Source organism: Dipodomys merriami, unplaced genomic scaffold (assembly GCF_024711535.1).
Source record: "Dipodomys merriami isolate MVZ:Mamm:240054 unplaced genomic scaffold, mDipMer1.0.p SCAF_33, whole genome shotgun sequence".
Lineage (NCBI taxonomy): Eukaryota > Metazoa > Chordata > Mammalia > Rodentia > Heteromyidae > Dipodomys > Dipodomys merriami.
The window spans coordinates 17,386,565-17,401,274 of NW_027204826.1; the positions used below are offsets into that span (position 1 = coordinate 17,386,565).

Below are 14,710 nucleotides of genomic sequence, written 5' to 3' on the forward strand. Positions count from 1 at the left end.
GGGGGCTTCACCCCAAAGCAGGCCCGCCCATTCCCTCTCGCTGTCTCTATCCTTGACCTCTTTGGAGTCCTACAACGCAGTCGTTTAATCTCAGTGGAAAAGTTTCCCGGGGGCAGATCTCTAAGTAGGTGAAGAAATGGTCATGAAGAAGGCTATGAGCCTAGAGGAAGGCCGCTAATGACCCTGCCAGAACCCTGGGCCAGGATCATCTTCTCAGTCACACAGAATGATGAAGCGCGGGCAATGTGGAGCGACCAGGGTAAGCCCCAGAGCCCCAACTCTGCTGCTATCTCTGCCTGCGGCCAGAAGTTATTTAACTTTCCTGTGCCTTCATTTCCCAACTTGTAAGATAGAAAACAGAAACCACCTAAGGGGCTGGCATAATTATGGACTCAGTGACTTTACTATAGGGTACTTAGAAGAGGGCTGCTGAGAGGCCGGGAAGGTGGCTCAGTGGTAGAGTGCTTGCCTTGCATGCCTGAGGCCCTGGGTTCGATCCTCAGGGGTGGTGGTGGTGGTGGCTAGATGTGAGATATTTCGGGAACATCACTAGCCACACATTCAGAGACCAAAATACAGAGGAGTTCTGAGGAGACAGAAAGAACACAGAGAGCACTACACATGCACACATGAGCACATGCGCTGTAAATTCAGCATCTGCTCTGTATAACTAATGTAATCAAGTAAGTTAAAAAAAATAATAAAGTACAGCAGCTGTCAAACAGAACGGCAGGTCTCTCAGAAGTCTGATAAAAGAGCTCTTGAAAACTGACTTGGTACAAATGATGTATTCCACAGAAAAGTTAAAGATAAAAATTGAGAAAATCCCTAAAAGAAGTAGTCAAGTGTTGGTCTGCCATTGGGAGTGTGAGGGGCACAGACATGGAGGGACAAAGGGTGAACAAATGAATGCGGCAGTGGCACTTACTAGACACCATGTTAAGAAGGAATTATACAATTTGTGGATGGGGATGGGAGGGAAAAACTGCAAGAGCAAGAGGAGTGACATTGCCCGAAAAGAAAGGTGCTCACGCCTGTCCTCCTAGCTCCTCAGGAGGCTGAGATCTGAGGATTACGATTGGAAGCCAGCCAGGCAGGAAAGTCTATGAGACTCTTATCTCTAATTAACCACCATAAAACCAGAAGTGGTGCTATGGCTCAAAGTCGTAGAGCACTAGCCTTGCACAAAAGAACTCAGGGACAGTGCCCAGGCCCCGAGTTCAAGCCCCCATTACTAACATAAAAATTTATTAACAAAGAAATGTGCACATTACCTGACTTACAAAATTGTAACCTCTCTGTACATCACCGTTATAACACTCAGAAGTAAAAAAGAAAAATAAAAATAAAAAAGCAAGGGCTGGGAAGGTGGCTCAGTGACAGAGTGCTTGCCTTGCATGCATGAGGCCCTGGGTTCAATTCTTCAGCACCACATTAAGCAGAAAAAATAAAAAGCCAAAAGTGGCGCTGTGGCCCAAGTGGTAGAGCGCTAGCCTTGAGTTGAAGAGCTGAGGGACAGCGCCCAGGCCCAGAGTTCAGGCCCACAACCAGACCCAATAAATAAATAAATAAATAAATAAATAAGCAAGCTAGAAGATGCATAGGTAATTCATGGAGGTCTAACATCCCATCAACACAAATTCTGGGAAAAAGAAATAAAACTATTCCCAGAAAAAAATTCAGACAAAAGCACAACCAGTTTTAGACTGAAAGTACTCTGGAAAGTAGGAAGCAGGGATGGAAAGGGGACTGCTGTTCTTCAGAGGTTTACAGAATTAATAGATCGTGGGGCTGGGAATGTGGCTTAGTGGTCGAGTGCTTGCCTAGCATGCATGAAGCCCTGGGTTTGATTCAATTCCTCAGTACTACACAAAAAAAGCCAGAAGTGGTGCTGTGGCTCAAGTGGTAAAGTGCTAGCCTTTAGCAAAAGAAGCTCAGGGCCAATGCCAAGGCCTGAGCACAAACCCCAGGACTGGCCAAAAAAAAGAACAGTTAGTTGGAAGGCCTGGAACTGGGGAGAAAACTAGGAGCTTCACATTTACATCAAAGGACTGAACCTACAGGGAGGCCAATTCTGGCTCGGCATGTGAGGTGATTTTTTCAACAAGCTGCAGTTTCAAGGCAGAATGAGCCTGGTTGGGGTCCTAAATTTCTGAGCTGTCCGAGCACATGCTGGCTGCCCAGTGCACCACGATGGTTTATATCAAAATGAGAGGCACCGTACATTTACCATTTTACACTTCACAGCCATAGGATGAAAATACATAAGCTAGAAATAAGCAGCTGAAACAATGTGGCTAATACCATAATTATGTACCACATATGTCTGTACCGTCACAGTCTACACTGGTTTCCAGATCAGGCTCCTGCCCGGCGATTTTCTCTGGTTTTGATAAGAGATCTTTTTCTTGGTCAGAGGCATCAAAATCCTTTAACACACTACAAAAAAAAAAAAAAAAAAAGGAAGAAGTTAAAACGAATCAAACAAATGCATACCTTCCCCTAACACTATCCTGATTGGTGAGATGCTATGTAACGGACGCATGTCTTATCTCCTATTCGTCTGCAGGTGTCCCATCTTCTGGTCCCAAGAGACAGCGTACATGTTTTAGAAGCACAGGCTCCGGTCGCAGCATGCTTCCGCTCCTCACAGGCCTGCACCGGCTAGGTTAGGAGGGTGCCGCTGCTTCCCCTTGATTTGGAAAACCTGCCGCCCAGGCTCTGCACACAGACAACACCTGCTCTTACAGGCCCAGCCCCAATTCTCCAGAAAGTGGTTACTAAGAGCTCCCTCTGAGATTCCAAAGCATTTTATCTGCACTTCCTGTATTATGTCAGCATGTGTTTTATTTTTTCTGAACCTCAAAAGGTTGTGCAAGAGGCTTAAATGTAAGTTGTTTGTCTAAGTGTGCAGCATTTTGAGCCAGTCATGCTCCCCACCTCACAGAGCTCCCACTCCCCGATCACACGTGCACACCAGCGTGCTGACCGCTTCCCGTATCTCATGTGTACCAGTGTTCTATTTCCTTTATCACATACGCACACCAGCATGCTGACCGCTTCCCATATCTCATGTGTACCAGTGTTCTATTTCCTTTATCACACATGTACACCAGCATGCTGACCGCTTCCCGTATCTCATATGTACCAGTGTTCTATTTCCTTTATCACATACGCACACCAGCGTGCTGACCGCTTCCCGTATCTCATGTGTACTGAGTGTTCTATTTCCTTTATCACATACGCACACCAGCGTGCTGACCGCTTCCCGTATCTCATGTGTACCAGTGTTCTATTTCCTTTATCACACATGTACACCAGCGTGCTGACCGCCTCCCTCATCACACGTGCACACCAGCGTGCTGACTGGATCCCATTCCCCAGCCCACAATCTGTCAATAAATATTGTGTGTGTACAATTGACTCATAACAGACTATATAGTCAGTCTGGGATTGCTATTGTTAGCTCAAATGGTAGGCTGCCTACGTAGCAAGGGTGAGTCCCTGATATAAAATAACACCAAACAGACAGACAAATAAATACCAACCCATGGGCCAGGCGCCCGTGGCTCATGCGCCAGTGGCTCATGCCTATAATCTTAGCTACTCAGGAGGCTGAGATCTGAGGATCATGAGTCAAAGCCAGCCTAGCCTAGGCAGGAAAGTCTGTGAGACATTTTTTTTTTTTTTTTGGTCTGGTCGTGGGGCCTGAACTCTGGGCCTGGGCGCTATCCCTCAGTTCTTCAGCTCAAGGATAGTGCCGTACCACTTGAGCCACAGTGCCACTTCCGGCTTTTTTCTTTTTGCTTATGTGGTGCTGAGGAATCGAACCCAGGGCCTCAGGCATGCAAGGCAAGCGCTCTACCACTGAGCCACCTTCCCAGCCCGTCTGTGAGACTCTTATCTCTAATTAACCACCAGAAAGCTGAAGTGGTGCCGTGGCTCAAGTGGTAGAGCACTCGCTTTGAGCTGAAAAGCTGAGGGACAGCACCCAGGCCCAGGGTTCAAGCCCCACAACTGCCAAAAAAAAAAAGTAACCAGTGGGGGCTGGAAATGTGGCTTAGTGGTAGAGATCTTGCCTAACATGCATGAAGCCCTGGGTTCAATTCCTCAATACCACATAAACAGCCAAAAAAGCTGGAAGGGGCACTGTGGCTCAAGTGGTAGAGTGCTAGCCTTGAGCAAAGGAGGTTCAGGGACAATGCCCAGGCCCTGAGTTGAAGCCCCAGGACTGGCAAAAAAAAAAAAAAAAAAAAAAAAGGAAATGGAATGGGGCACCTGTAGCTCACATCTATAATCCTACCTACTCAGAAGGCTGAGTGAGACCCAAGAATCAGGGTTTGAAGCCAGCCTGGGCAGGAAAGTCTATAAAACTCTCCAATTAACCACCAAAATAGCCTGAAATGGAGCTATAGGTCAGGTGGTAGAGCACTATCCTTGAGCAAAAAAGCTCAGGGAGAGTGCCAAGGCCCTAAGTCCAAGCTTCAGGACCAGCAAACACACACACAAAATACCCTTACAGAGAAATGATATTACAAAGGTAAGGTGCATTACTTAAGGTAACCTAGAAACAAACAAGAGGGTTTATGAGCTATTATTTTACCTAAGGCATTTAGAAGAAGTAGCAGAAGAAATGCTCTCTTCCTCTGGCGATGGTGGAACGAAATCGACATCGTAGTCATCATCTAGCTCAATACACGGGCCCTGCTGGGCGGAAGGCGGTTCAGCCCCCTCCACAAGCTGCTTCCTGTCCCTGCTACCTACAGGCAAACAGCGGATAGCTTAAGTCACTGCAGTAATTGATCACACAGAAGAGGTGCGAACGTGCAGGAGAAAGCCCTGGGTAAGTCACAGCTTCCTTGAGCACCGTGGGGGCCTAGGAAGGATGCATGGGGAGCAGCAGCCCTGGGAGCCCCATGAGAAGGCTGGTGGAAGCCAGTGAGGGTGGTTCTGTGTGGCCAGTGTAGGTGGTGGGCCTAAGCTAAAGGCTGTGGTCATCTCAGGCAGAAAAGTCTACACCAGACTCTGTCTCCAATTAGCCAACAAAAAGCAGGGCTGGAGCAATGGCTCAAGTGCTAGAGGGCCAGCCAAGCAAGTTTAGCAAACACAAGGCCCTGAATTCCAAACCTGGTACCAGAAGAAGAAAATAATTTCATATAGTAAAACTAAAAGAGTGAATTTTACCTCTTTCATCCTCCAAACGAGGTTCTGAAGTGTGACTTTCCTGAGAGTCTTTATTTAAAAGCACGTCGGAAGTGGAGTCTTCATCGATGCAAATCACAGCGCTACGGAAGGATTCCGTCTCATCCTTCTGTTCTTCAGTTAAATCAATTTGCTGGCTTTCAGAGGAAGAAGTCAAATCCACCTGTACTGCGAGTGCTTTATGAGGTGATGCATTCACAAAGTTTCTCTTGCCTTGTCTTGATTTCTGGGCCGTGCTCACTCTGACGAAGCGGCCTTGGGCTGGGGTGGCAAAGGCTTTGGAAGTGGAGGAAGTATCAAAGTCATCTCGATCATCCCAGTGGCTAGGAGAGCTCGAAGAATCCGGGGAGGAACTAAACTCTAACTTCTTGAAAGCTGCATCTTGGAGGATCCTCACAGCAGGTGTGTTTGGTCGTGATAGAACGGCAGGTGGTGACCGCGCCAAACCTGGTGATGGTGGCTTTACGCCAGTTCCCTGTCCCGCTGGAGTGCTTTTAAAGCAGCTGCTAAGCCCTGCCTGCGGCCTGGGGGCGCAGGGCAGAGGCTGGCTGAAGGAGAAGGCCTTGGACACGTTCACATCTTTGTCACTCAACACCGGCGTTCTTGCTACTGACACACTTGCCACAGATGCGTCGCTGTCGGATGATGTTTTCTTTTTAAAAGTAAAACCTCTGAAGAATGGGGAGACTGAATTAGATGAATTCATTTCTTTTTGTGACTGGGGACTAAACTGAGCCCAGGGCACGCTAAACCATTCTACCTCTGAGCCGCCCGCCCGACGCCCCCGGCCCTTAGCTGCACTCATTAACAAACCCACTCCACAAAACTATTCGTTATTTGTGGTTTGATTTTTCCTACTTCAATGACAAGTTACTTTCATTGTACCACAAAAGGACTAAGGATCTATCTCCCTCTGTGATTTAAAAATTTTCACCTAACTTAAACTAAGGTTATGTGGTGTGCTCTGATTCTTCCTGCTTAGAGGCTAAATTTTTCCATTTGGAGAATTCCTGCTTGATCTCAGGCCAGTGGTATTGATTAACAGCATCTCCAGAACATGGGGCTGGCATACCTCAACAGTGGCTATTTCTTGTTACTCTGATAAAAAAATTTTAAGGGAAAGAGAGTTAAAAAACCATTAGCAGCACTGAGCCCTGCAGGGCAGAGTCCTGGCTGGCTGCTGGGTTAATGGCAGGGAGGTCAGCAAAACTTTGAAGCTTCACAAGCCTAAGCTGTCTGCAGCCACTACAGACACAGCGTGTAATGCAAATCAGTATTAGGAACTGATAGTTCCCTTCTATACCGTTTCACCAAGGATACAAAATTAAAATGGAATGTATACCTAATATAGTTTGCCTGAACTCATAAGAAAATTGATTACTCATTTATTCAACAAATCCCTTCTTTTTTAAACTGTAGTACTGATGTGTGAACTCAGGAGCTCTACCTCTTGGCCTATGCTCCAATCCTCTTAGCAGGATCTGTGCCTTGTGTAGGGCACAGCCCTAGGACCAGCCTCAAACCACAACCTTTGCCCCCCACGCCTGTGTCACCATACCATGTCAGGTGGTCTTGAACCTTGATCCTTCTGAGATGACTCCCCAGTAGCTGAAATTATAAGTCTGTACCACCATACTTAGCTAATTCAACTTTTTTCTTTTTTTTGGTCAGCTGTGGGGCTTGAACTCTTGAGCCTGGGCGCTGTCCCTCAGCTCTTCAGCTCAAAGGGAGCACTCTACCACTTGAACTACAGCACCAGTTCCGGTTTTCTGGTGGTTAATTGGAGATAGATAAGAGTCTCATGGACTTTCCTGCCTGGGCTGGCTCTGAACCACGATCCTCAGATCTCAGCCTCCTGAGTAGCTAGGGTGACAGGCGTGAGCCACCGGCGCCCAGCTTTTCTTTTCCTTCCTTCACTCCTTCCTTCCTTCCTTTCGTGAGCCATCAGTACCCCTTTTTCTTTTCTTTTCCTTTCTTCCTTCCTTCTTCTTGTGCTAGGGATTGAAGTGAGGGCCTTACACTTGCTAAGCAGGTACTCTACTTGGTCCACATCCCTTTACGCACAGGTTTTTTTTTTTTTTTTTTTTTTTTTTTGGGGGGGGTCTGGTCGTGGGGCCTGAACTCTGGGCCTGGGCTCTGTCCCTCAGCTCTTCAGCTCAAGGCTAGCGCTCTACCACTTGAGCCACAGCGCCACTTCTGGCTTTTTTTTTCTGCTTATGTGGAGCTGAGGAATGGAACCCAGGGCCTCATGCATGCAAGGCAAGCGCTCTACCACTGAGCCACCTGCCCAGCCCCTGCACAGGTTAGTTTTAAGGTAGGGTCTTGTTCCATGCCCAGGATGCGATCCTCCTACTGTGCTTCCCCATCTCTGGGGTGACAGGTGCTCATTCCTGAGTGCAGCGCTGGGCTTCCTCCACAGCTGGTAACGGACAGCCACTGATCCTCACCATTTGGGGAGGGAGTCGCTCTAATTTCTTTGTTACCTAAGCTGACCTCAAATTGCAATCCCCCATGCCCCACTCCCAAGTAGTTTGAACTACTAAATAAATGATTCCTGAGGCCAGGTGTCGGTGGCACACATCTGTAATCCTATTTACAAGGAGGCTGAGATCTGAGGATAACAGTTCAAAGCCAACCTAGGCAGGCAAGTCCATGACACTCTTATCTCCAACTATCAAAGAGCCATGAGCGCTAGGTGTTTATGGCAGCTTGCCAGTAGTCTTAGCTACTCAGGAGGCTGAAATCTGAGGATCAGGGTTCAAAGCCAGCTTGGACAGGAAAGTCTAAGATTTTTTTTTTTTTTTTGAATCGGTTGTGGGGCTTGTAATCTGGGCTTGAGCGCTCTACCACTTAAGCCATAGTGCCACTTCCAGTTTTCTGGTGGTTAATTGGAGATAAGAGTCTCACAGACTTTCCTGTCCGGGCTGGCTTTGATCCGTGATCCTCAGATCTCAGCTTCCTAAGTAGTCAGGATTACAGGCGTGAGCCACTGGCACCCAGCTTGTTTTTTTATTTTTGATAGTACTGGGATTTCAACTCAATGACTTGGGCCATATCACCAGCCCTCTTTTTTTTAGCTACATTTCTAGCTTTTGGGGATTAATTGGAGAGAAAAGCCTGGCTCTATGAGATTCTTATCTCCAACTAACTACTAAAAAGCTGGAAATGGAGCTATGGCTCAAATGGTAGATCACTAGCATTCAGCAAAAAAAGCTCAGGGACACTGCCCAGACCCTGGGGTTCAAGCCCCAGGAGCAGCACACAAACACACAAAGTTTACTACTCAAAAAAAGTACTATGTGGCAGAAATTATGCAAAAGTTCTAAACAATTATTATCTGATGCCACTAAAATGTGCTCTGTCATTAATCTGCAAAGTAGAGAGAAAAAAAAATCACTGAACCTCCAGCTTCTCTTTCTCACCTGTACAACAAAGCATTGCTAAAGCAGGAGAATTCTGAGTTCCAGGCCAGCCTAGGCTACTTGGCAAGTTCAAGGCCATCCTGAGCTACATAGCAAGATCCTTATTTATGTGACACAGTGAGTAGTTCACAGCTATAAAATGGTGATGCAATCAATATACTTACGTGGGTTTTGGTTTGGAAAGACTGAATTTATTAGTCAGTTTTTTGGCTGAGTGGCGCTCTAGCTGTTCCTGTAGATTGTTGAGAGGCAGCGCAGCCATGACCCTGAAACACAAGGGGGAGAGCTGCGTAACGCCCTCCGCATCACAGAACTGACCGGGGGCGTCGGCAGGCCCTGATTAAAACACATTGTCCCAGCCGTGCCCAAAGTCAGGTATTTTTTCTCTCTCTCTATTTTCTACCAACAGATTGTTTTTGACATTCGTATGTGGTGCCGCTTGAAACATGTAATCTTTAACTGAAAGCTCACATGAATAACACAGTAACACACATGGCTTCCTTCTTCAGTATTTCTCCTGCTCCCCCCAATCCCTCATTGCGCATCCCCTACCCCAGCATTTAGAAATAAAGAAGAGGGGCTGGGAAGGTGGCTCAGTGGTAGAGCGCTTGCCTTGCATGCCTGAGGCCCTGGGTTTGATTCCTCAGCACCACATAAGCAAAAAGAAAAAAGCTGGAAGTGGCGCTGTGGCTCAAGTGGTAGAGCGCTAGCCTTGAGCTGAAGATCTGAGGGACAGTGCCCAGGCCGAGTTCAGGCTCCATGACTGGACCAAAAAAAAAAAAAGAAATATACAAACAAGACCACACTAAAGCTACCAGCACAACAATGTAGTGCAGCATTATTTACCATAGCTAAGATATGGAACCAACCCAGATGTCCCTCAGCAGATGAATGGATCAAGAAAATGTGGTATATATACACAATGGAATTCTATTCCTCCACCAGAAAGAATGACATTGCCCCATTTGTTAGGAAATGGAAAAACTTGGAAAAAATCATATTAAGTGAAGTAAGCCAGGCCCAAAGAAACATAGGTCCCATGGTTTCCCTTATTTGCAATATCTAGTATATGCATGAGTCAAGCGGAAAAGGTCAGATAAGGTGAGGTCAGGAAAATGAACCCTTAGATATGTATTTTAATGTTTTTTTTCTTTCATGCATGTGTTTCTAACGCATTTATAAGATTATCTCTTTGTTGCTTTGTATGTCCCTCCCCCACAGTATAACCCCTGCTTTCACTATATTTGATGTCAGTATAACTTGTGGAGGAGATGGGGAAAAACCAGTTGTTTAAGGATACAGGTGGACCTGTTGCAACAATGAGAAGTACAAGTTGTCATGTCCAAAACGAGCTTTACAACGTCAGTGCGGGGGCGGGGAGAAGGATTGGGATTGGGGGGAAGGGGGGAGGCTGGGAAGGGATGTGAAGGGTAAACCAGAGGAGGAGGCTGCAATGCTTGGTAAGAAATGTATGCATTATCCTGCCCATGTAATTGTAACCCCTCTGTACAGTATGTTCACAAATAAAATTAAATTAAATTAAAAAAAAAACAAAACACTAGAAAATCAGAAGTGACACTGTGGCTCAAACAGTACAGTGCTTGCCTTGAGCTGAAGAGCACAGGGACAGCGCCTAAGCCCAGAGTTCAAGCCCCACAACCAACAAAATTAAATTAAATTTAAAAAAAAAAATAGAATATTTGGATTAACCAAAAATTCTGATCTTCCCATCTTCTCCCTCATGTACCAGGTACCAAAAGGACAAGTAAAACCTAAAACATCTAGATACTTTCTTCTTCAACTAAATAAAACATTTTATCATTAAAAAAAAAAATAAAGGGGCTGGGAAGGTGGCTCAGTGGTAGAGCACTTGCCTTGCATGCTCGAGGCCCTGGGTTCGATTCCTCAGCACCACATAAGAAAAAAGCCGGAAGTGGTGCTGTGGCTCAGGTGGTAGAGCGCTAGCCTTGAGCTGAAGAGCTGAGGGACAGCGCCCAGGCCCAGAGTTCAGGCCCCACGACTGGACCAAAAAATAAAAAAAATAAAAAAAAAATAAAGAAGAAATATCTTTTTCACTAGGGGTAAATGTATTAAAAATAAAGGCCAGCCGGGTGCTGGTGGCTTACGCTTGTAATCCTAGCTACTCAGGAGGCTGAGATCTGAGAATCGGTTCAAAGTCACCCAAGCAGGAAACTCCATGAGACTCTTATCTCCAACAAACCACTAGAAAACCAGAAGTGGTGCTGTGACTCAAGTGGTAGAGCACTCACCTTGAGCTGAAGAGCGCACAGACAGCACCCAAGCCCAGAGTTCAAGGCCCACAACCAACAAAAAAAAAAAAAAAAATAGAGGCCAAAAACTGGCAAGAGCCCATCTCAACAACAAAAAGAGCTAGGAGGATGCTCCTGCAGTTCTAGCTACCTGGAAATCAAAGGTAGGATGACCAAGGTAGGAGGTCAGCCTGGGCAAAGTACAAGACCCTAATTGGCAAATAAAGCAGAAAGGGGCTGAAGGTGCTCGACTGCTGATAACCTGCCTACTACAACCTGGTACTGGAAAAAAAAAAAAAAAAAAGGAAAAAACCAAGGTGTGGGGAAAGTGAGAATGTTTTCTTATTTGTCAGTCACAGAACTGAACTCAAGGCCTGGCTGCTGTCCCTGAGCTCTTTTGCTTAAGGCTAGCGTTCTATCACTTTGAACCACAGCACCACTTCTGGTTTTGTGGTGGTTCAATGGAGATGAAGAGTCTCAAGAACTTTCCTGCCCAGGCTGGCTTTGAACCTCGAACCTTGGATCTCAGCCTCCTGAATAGCCAGAATTATAGGCAGGAGCCACCAGCTCCCAGCTGCTTTCTTGGTTTTACTCTGATCTTGGCAATTCTGACCGAAGAAAAAATACTAGAAGAGACAAAATTATCATTACACGCAGACAACTTGATTACACAGCAACACAATCCAAAGAAAATCAGACATAACAATAGGGAATTAACACTTCAGGAAAGTGAAATAAAAGATAAACACAGATTCTCAAAAACAAAACATATTCTCCTGTAGTAGCAATAGCCAACTGGGAAATACAATTTGTGTGTATGTGTATGCCAGTCCTGGGGCTTGAACTCAGGGTCTGGAGTGCTAGCGCTGAGCTTTGTCACTCAAGACTAGTGCTTCAGGGGCTGGGAAGGTGGCTCAGTGGTAGAGCGCTTGCCTTGCATGCTTGAGGCCCTGGGTTCGATTCCTCAGCACCACATAAGAAAAAAGAAAAAAGCCAGAAGTGGCGCTGTGGCTCAAGTGGTAGAGTGCTAGCCTTGAGCTGAAGAGCTGAGGGACAGAGCTCAGGCCCAGAGTTCAGGCCCACGACTGGACCAAAAATAAATTAAAAAAAAAAAAAAAAAAAGACTAGTGCTTCACTACTTGGGCCACATCTCCACTTCTGGATTTTTGCTAGTTAACAGGAGATAATACTCTCATGGACTTTACTGTCTAGATTGGGTTTAAAACGCCATCCTCAGAGCTCAGCCTCCTGAGGAGCTTGGACTATAGCATGAGCCATAGGTACCCAGCAGAAATACAGTTATAAAAAGGCATGCATGCAGCCGGGCGCTGGTGGCTCACGCCTGTAATCCTAGCTACTCAGGAGGCTGAGATCTGAGGATCGCGGTTCAAAGCCAGCCCGGGCAGGAGAGACCGTGAGACTCCTATCTCCAATAAACCACCAGAAAACCGGAAGTGGCGCTGTAGCTCAAGTGGTAGAGCGCTCGCCTTGAGCTGAAGAGCTGAGGGACAGCTCCCAGGCCCAGAGTTCAAGCCCCACGACCGACAAAAAAAAAAAAAAAAGGCATGCATGCAGTTAGCTACTGCAATAGAACCTACAGAAGAACAGATGTAACTGACAGGAAGAAAGAAACCAACTATGACTGGGAGAAATAAAGACTTGGAAAGGGAATCATTTCGTGTTCTCTAAGGAAAGGTCTGACATCATAAAGATAACAGCTTTTCAATAATGAATTGAGGAATATTTCCCCAAACAATCTGCGGTGTGAACTGTGGACTTGCACGTGTTAGGCAGGCCCAAGGCAAGGGCTCTACCACTAAAACTAACCTGACAAAACGAGACAAGAGGGGGACACATTACACGTAATACCTTGTGTGACACACACCAAGGGAAGCCTGAGCAGGGACGGGAAGCAGGGTCCACGTCCTTAGGGCATAAGCAGGGAGCAGACTCAGGTTTTGTTCGCTGTTGCTTTTGCACCATCCCCATGTACTTACGGTGGAGACAGGTCCACAAAGCCTAAAATATCTGTACTCACCATTATTGCTAGATAAAACACGGAGTGCTTAAGTGTATCAAATCTCTGAGAAGGTGAAGATTCTCAGACTAAGCCAGGTGCCAGTGGCCCACACCTGTAACCCTAGCTACTGAGGAGACTGAGATCTGAGGCTCACGGTTCAAAGTCAGCCCGGGCAGAAAAGTCCAAGAGACTCTTATCTCCAATAAATCACTAGAAAACCAGAAGTAGCCCTGTAGCTCCAGTGGTAGAGAGCTCGCTTTGAGCTCAAGAGCTCAGGGATAGCGCCCAGGCCCAGAGTTCAAGTCCCATGACCAACAACAACAACAAAAACATTCATGACCCTGGGAACCCAGAGGGGTAAGGAGAGCACAGCAATTGCTTCTGTTCTGAGGACAGGTTGAATCCGGTAACTCCCCTGGTGGTATCCTTGCAAAATCCAAGTTAGGACCACCTGGGGAGTGGTCCCCTCCAACCAGCCATCCAAAGACCTAGGTCTTCAGGGGAAGCATAAACCAAAACCAGAGCCACATCCACACCCCAGATCCTCAAAGAAACCTCACCTACTGCCGAAGGACAGAGCATGGAAGACGCTGCTGCCAGGAGCCCAGACATCACCTGTGTAGTTAAAAACACAAACAGAAACACCTCCAAGCTCTGAATCTGATTCAAAAGTGAGCCTAGGTCCCAGGCACTAGGCAGGAATGTACCTTTGCTGGTGGCCTTTTATCATTACAACTGACAATCTCTCAGAACCCTGCCTAACAATTCCAGTCAGAAGCACGGGAAACGAAGACACTGCACAAGATTAGATACAGAAACACAGACACACAAGAGGCTCACGCCTGTAATCCTAGCTACTCAGGAGACTGAGATCTGAGGATCAGGGTTCAAAGCCTGAGTTATCTCTAATTAACCATCAGAAAACCAGAAGTGGTACTGTGGTTCAAAGTGGTAGGGCACTAGCCTTGAGCAAAAGAGCTCAGGGACAGAGCCCTGGCCCTGACTTTAAGGCCCATGACCAACCAAATGAAAGAAAATTCAGGGGCTGGGAAGTTGGCTCAGTGGTAGAGTGCTTGCCTCGCATGCATGAGGCCCTGGGTTCAATTCCTCAGCACCACATAAACAGAAAAAAGCCAGAAATGGTGCTCAAGTGGTAGAGCGCTAGCCTTGAGCTGAGGGACAGCTCCCAGGCCCAGAGTTCAGACTCCACCACCAGACCCAAAAAAAAAAAAAAGAAAGAAAGAAAATTCATATTTTTTTCCTGTAAGTCTGTTTATTTTGCTGTTTTGATTTGTTTTTATTTTAACTCCATGGATGTCGTGGAACCCCCTCCCCCCCATCCAATACAGGCCATTTGACTTAGACCCTTTACCCCAGCAGCTCCCAGGTACTTCCAACTCTCCCTCCCTCCTACCCTTCCCTCTGGTCTTCATGTCTGAATCAACTCCTGCCTGCGAGAACTCTACAGCTCTTCCTCTTCATTGTGTTCTGCCTCGCCCCCACCGCACACCTCATTACCTCGCTCTCACCCGGCAACCTGACTGCCAGGGTATCACCTGCTTTTGCTTCATGTCAGTGGTTTTGAATCGGGGTGCTGGTTGTTGCTTCAGTTGTGTTTATGCAATTCTACTAGCCTCTCTACCCCAACAGCAAAGCCAACTAGATCTTCTCTACTTACCTGTCCACTTTCTCAATTACCTCTTCGGTCAAATTTAACTCCCACCTTTGCCTTCCCTGGACAACAAATACCCAGTATTAGTCATTCCTGTCACCCGCTCCCCTGCCCCTGCCCCACT

The 14,710-nt window shown here is 46.7% G+C and overlaps 1 protein-coding gene across 3 annotated transcripts in view; it reads right to left on the bottom strand.

Annotated features, from left to right (window-relative positions):
* Blm (BLM RecQ like helicase) overlaps positions 1–14,710 on the bottom strand; it is a 54,149-nt gene that overhangs the window by 36,882 nt on the left and 2,557 nt on the right. The window contains exons 1-5 of one of the 3 annotated variants that reach the window (XM_070043311.1): positions 14,593–14,642; positions 8,789–8,890; positions 5,185–5,873; positions 4,604–4,760; positions 2,318–2,439 (exon numbers count right to left, since the gene is read on the bottom strand). In XM_070043311.1, coding sequence (XP_069899412.1) covers positions 2,318–2,439; positions 4,604–4,760; positions 5,185–5,873; positions 8,789–8,886 — 1,066 coding nt within the window. In that variant the 5' untranslated portion in view covers positions 8,887–8,890; positions 14,593–14,642. Of the gene's footprint in view, positions 1–2,317; positions 2,440–4,603; positions 4,761–5,184; positions 5,874–8,788; positions 8,891–14,592; positions 14,643–14,710 lie in introns of those variants that run through there. The other 2 variants (XM_070043312.1, XM_070043310.1) reach the window with 2 other exon arrangements.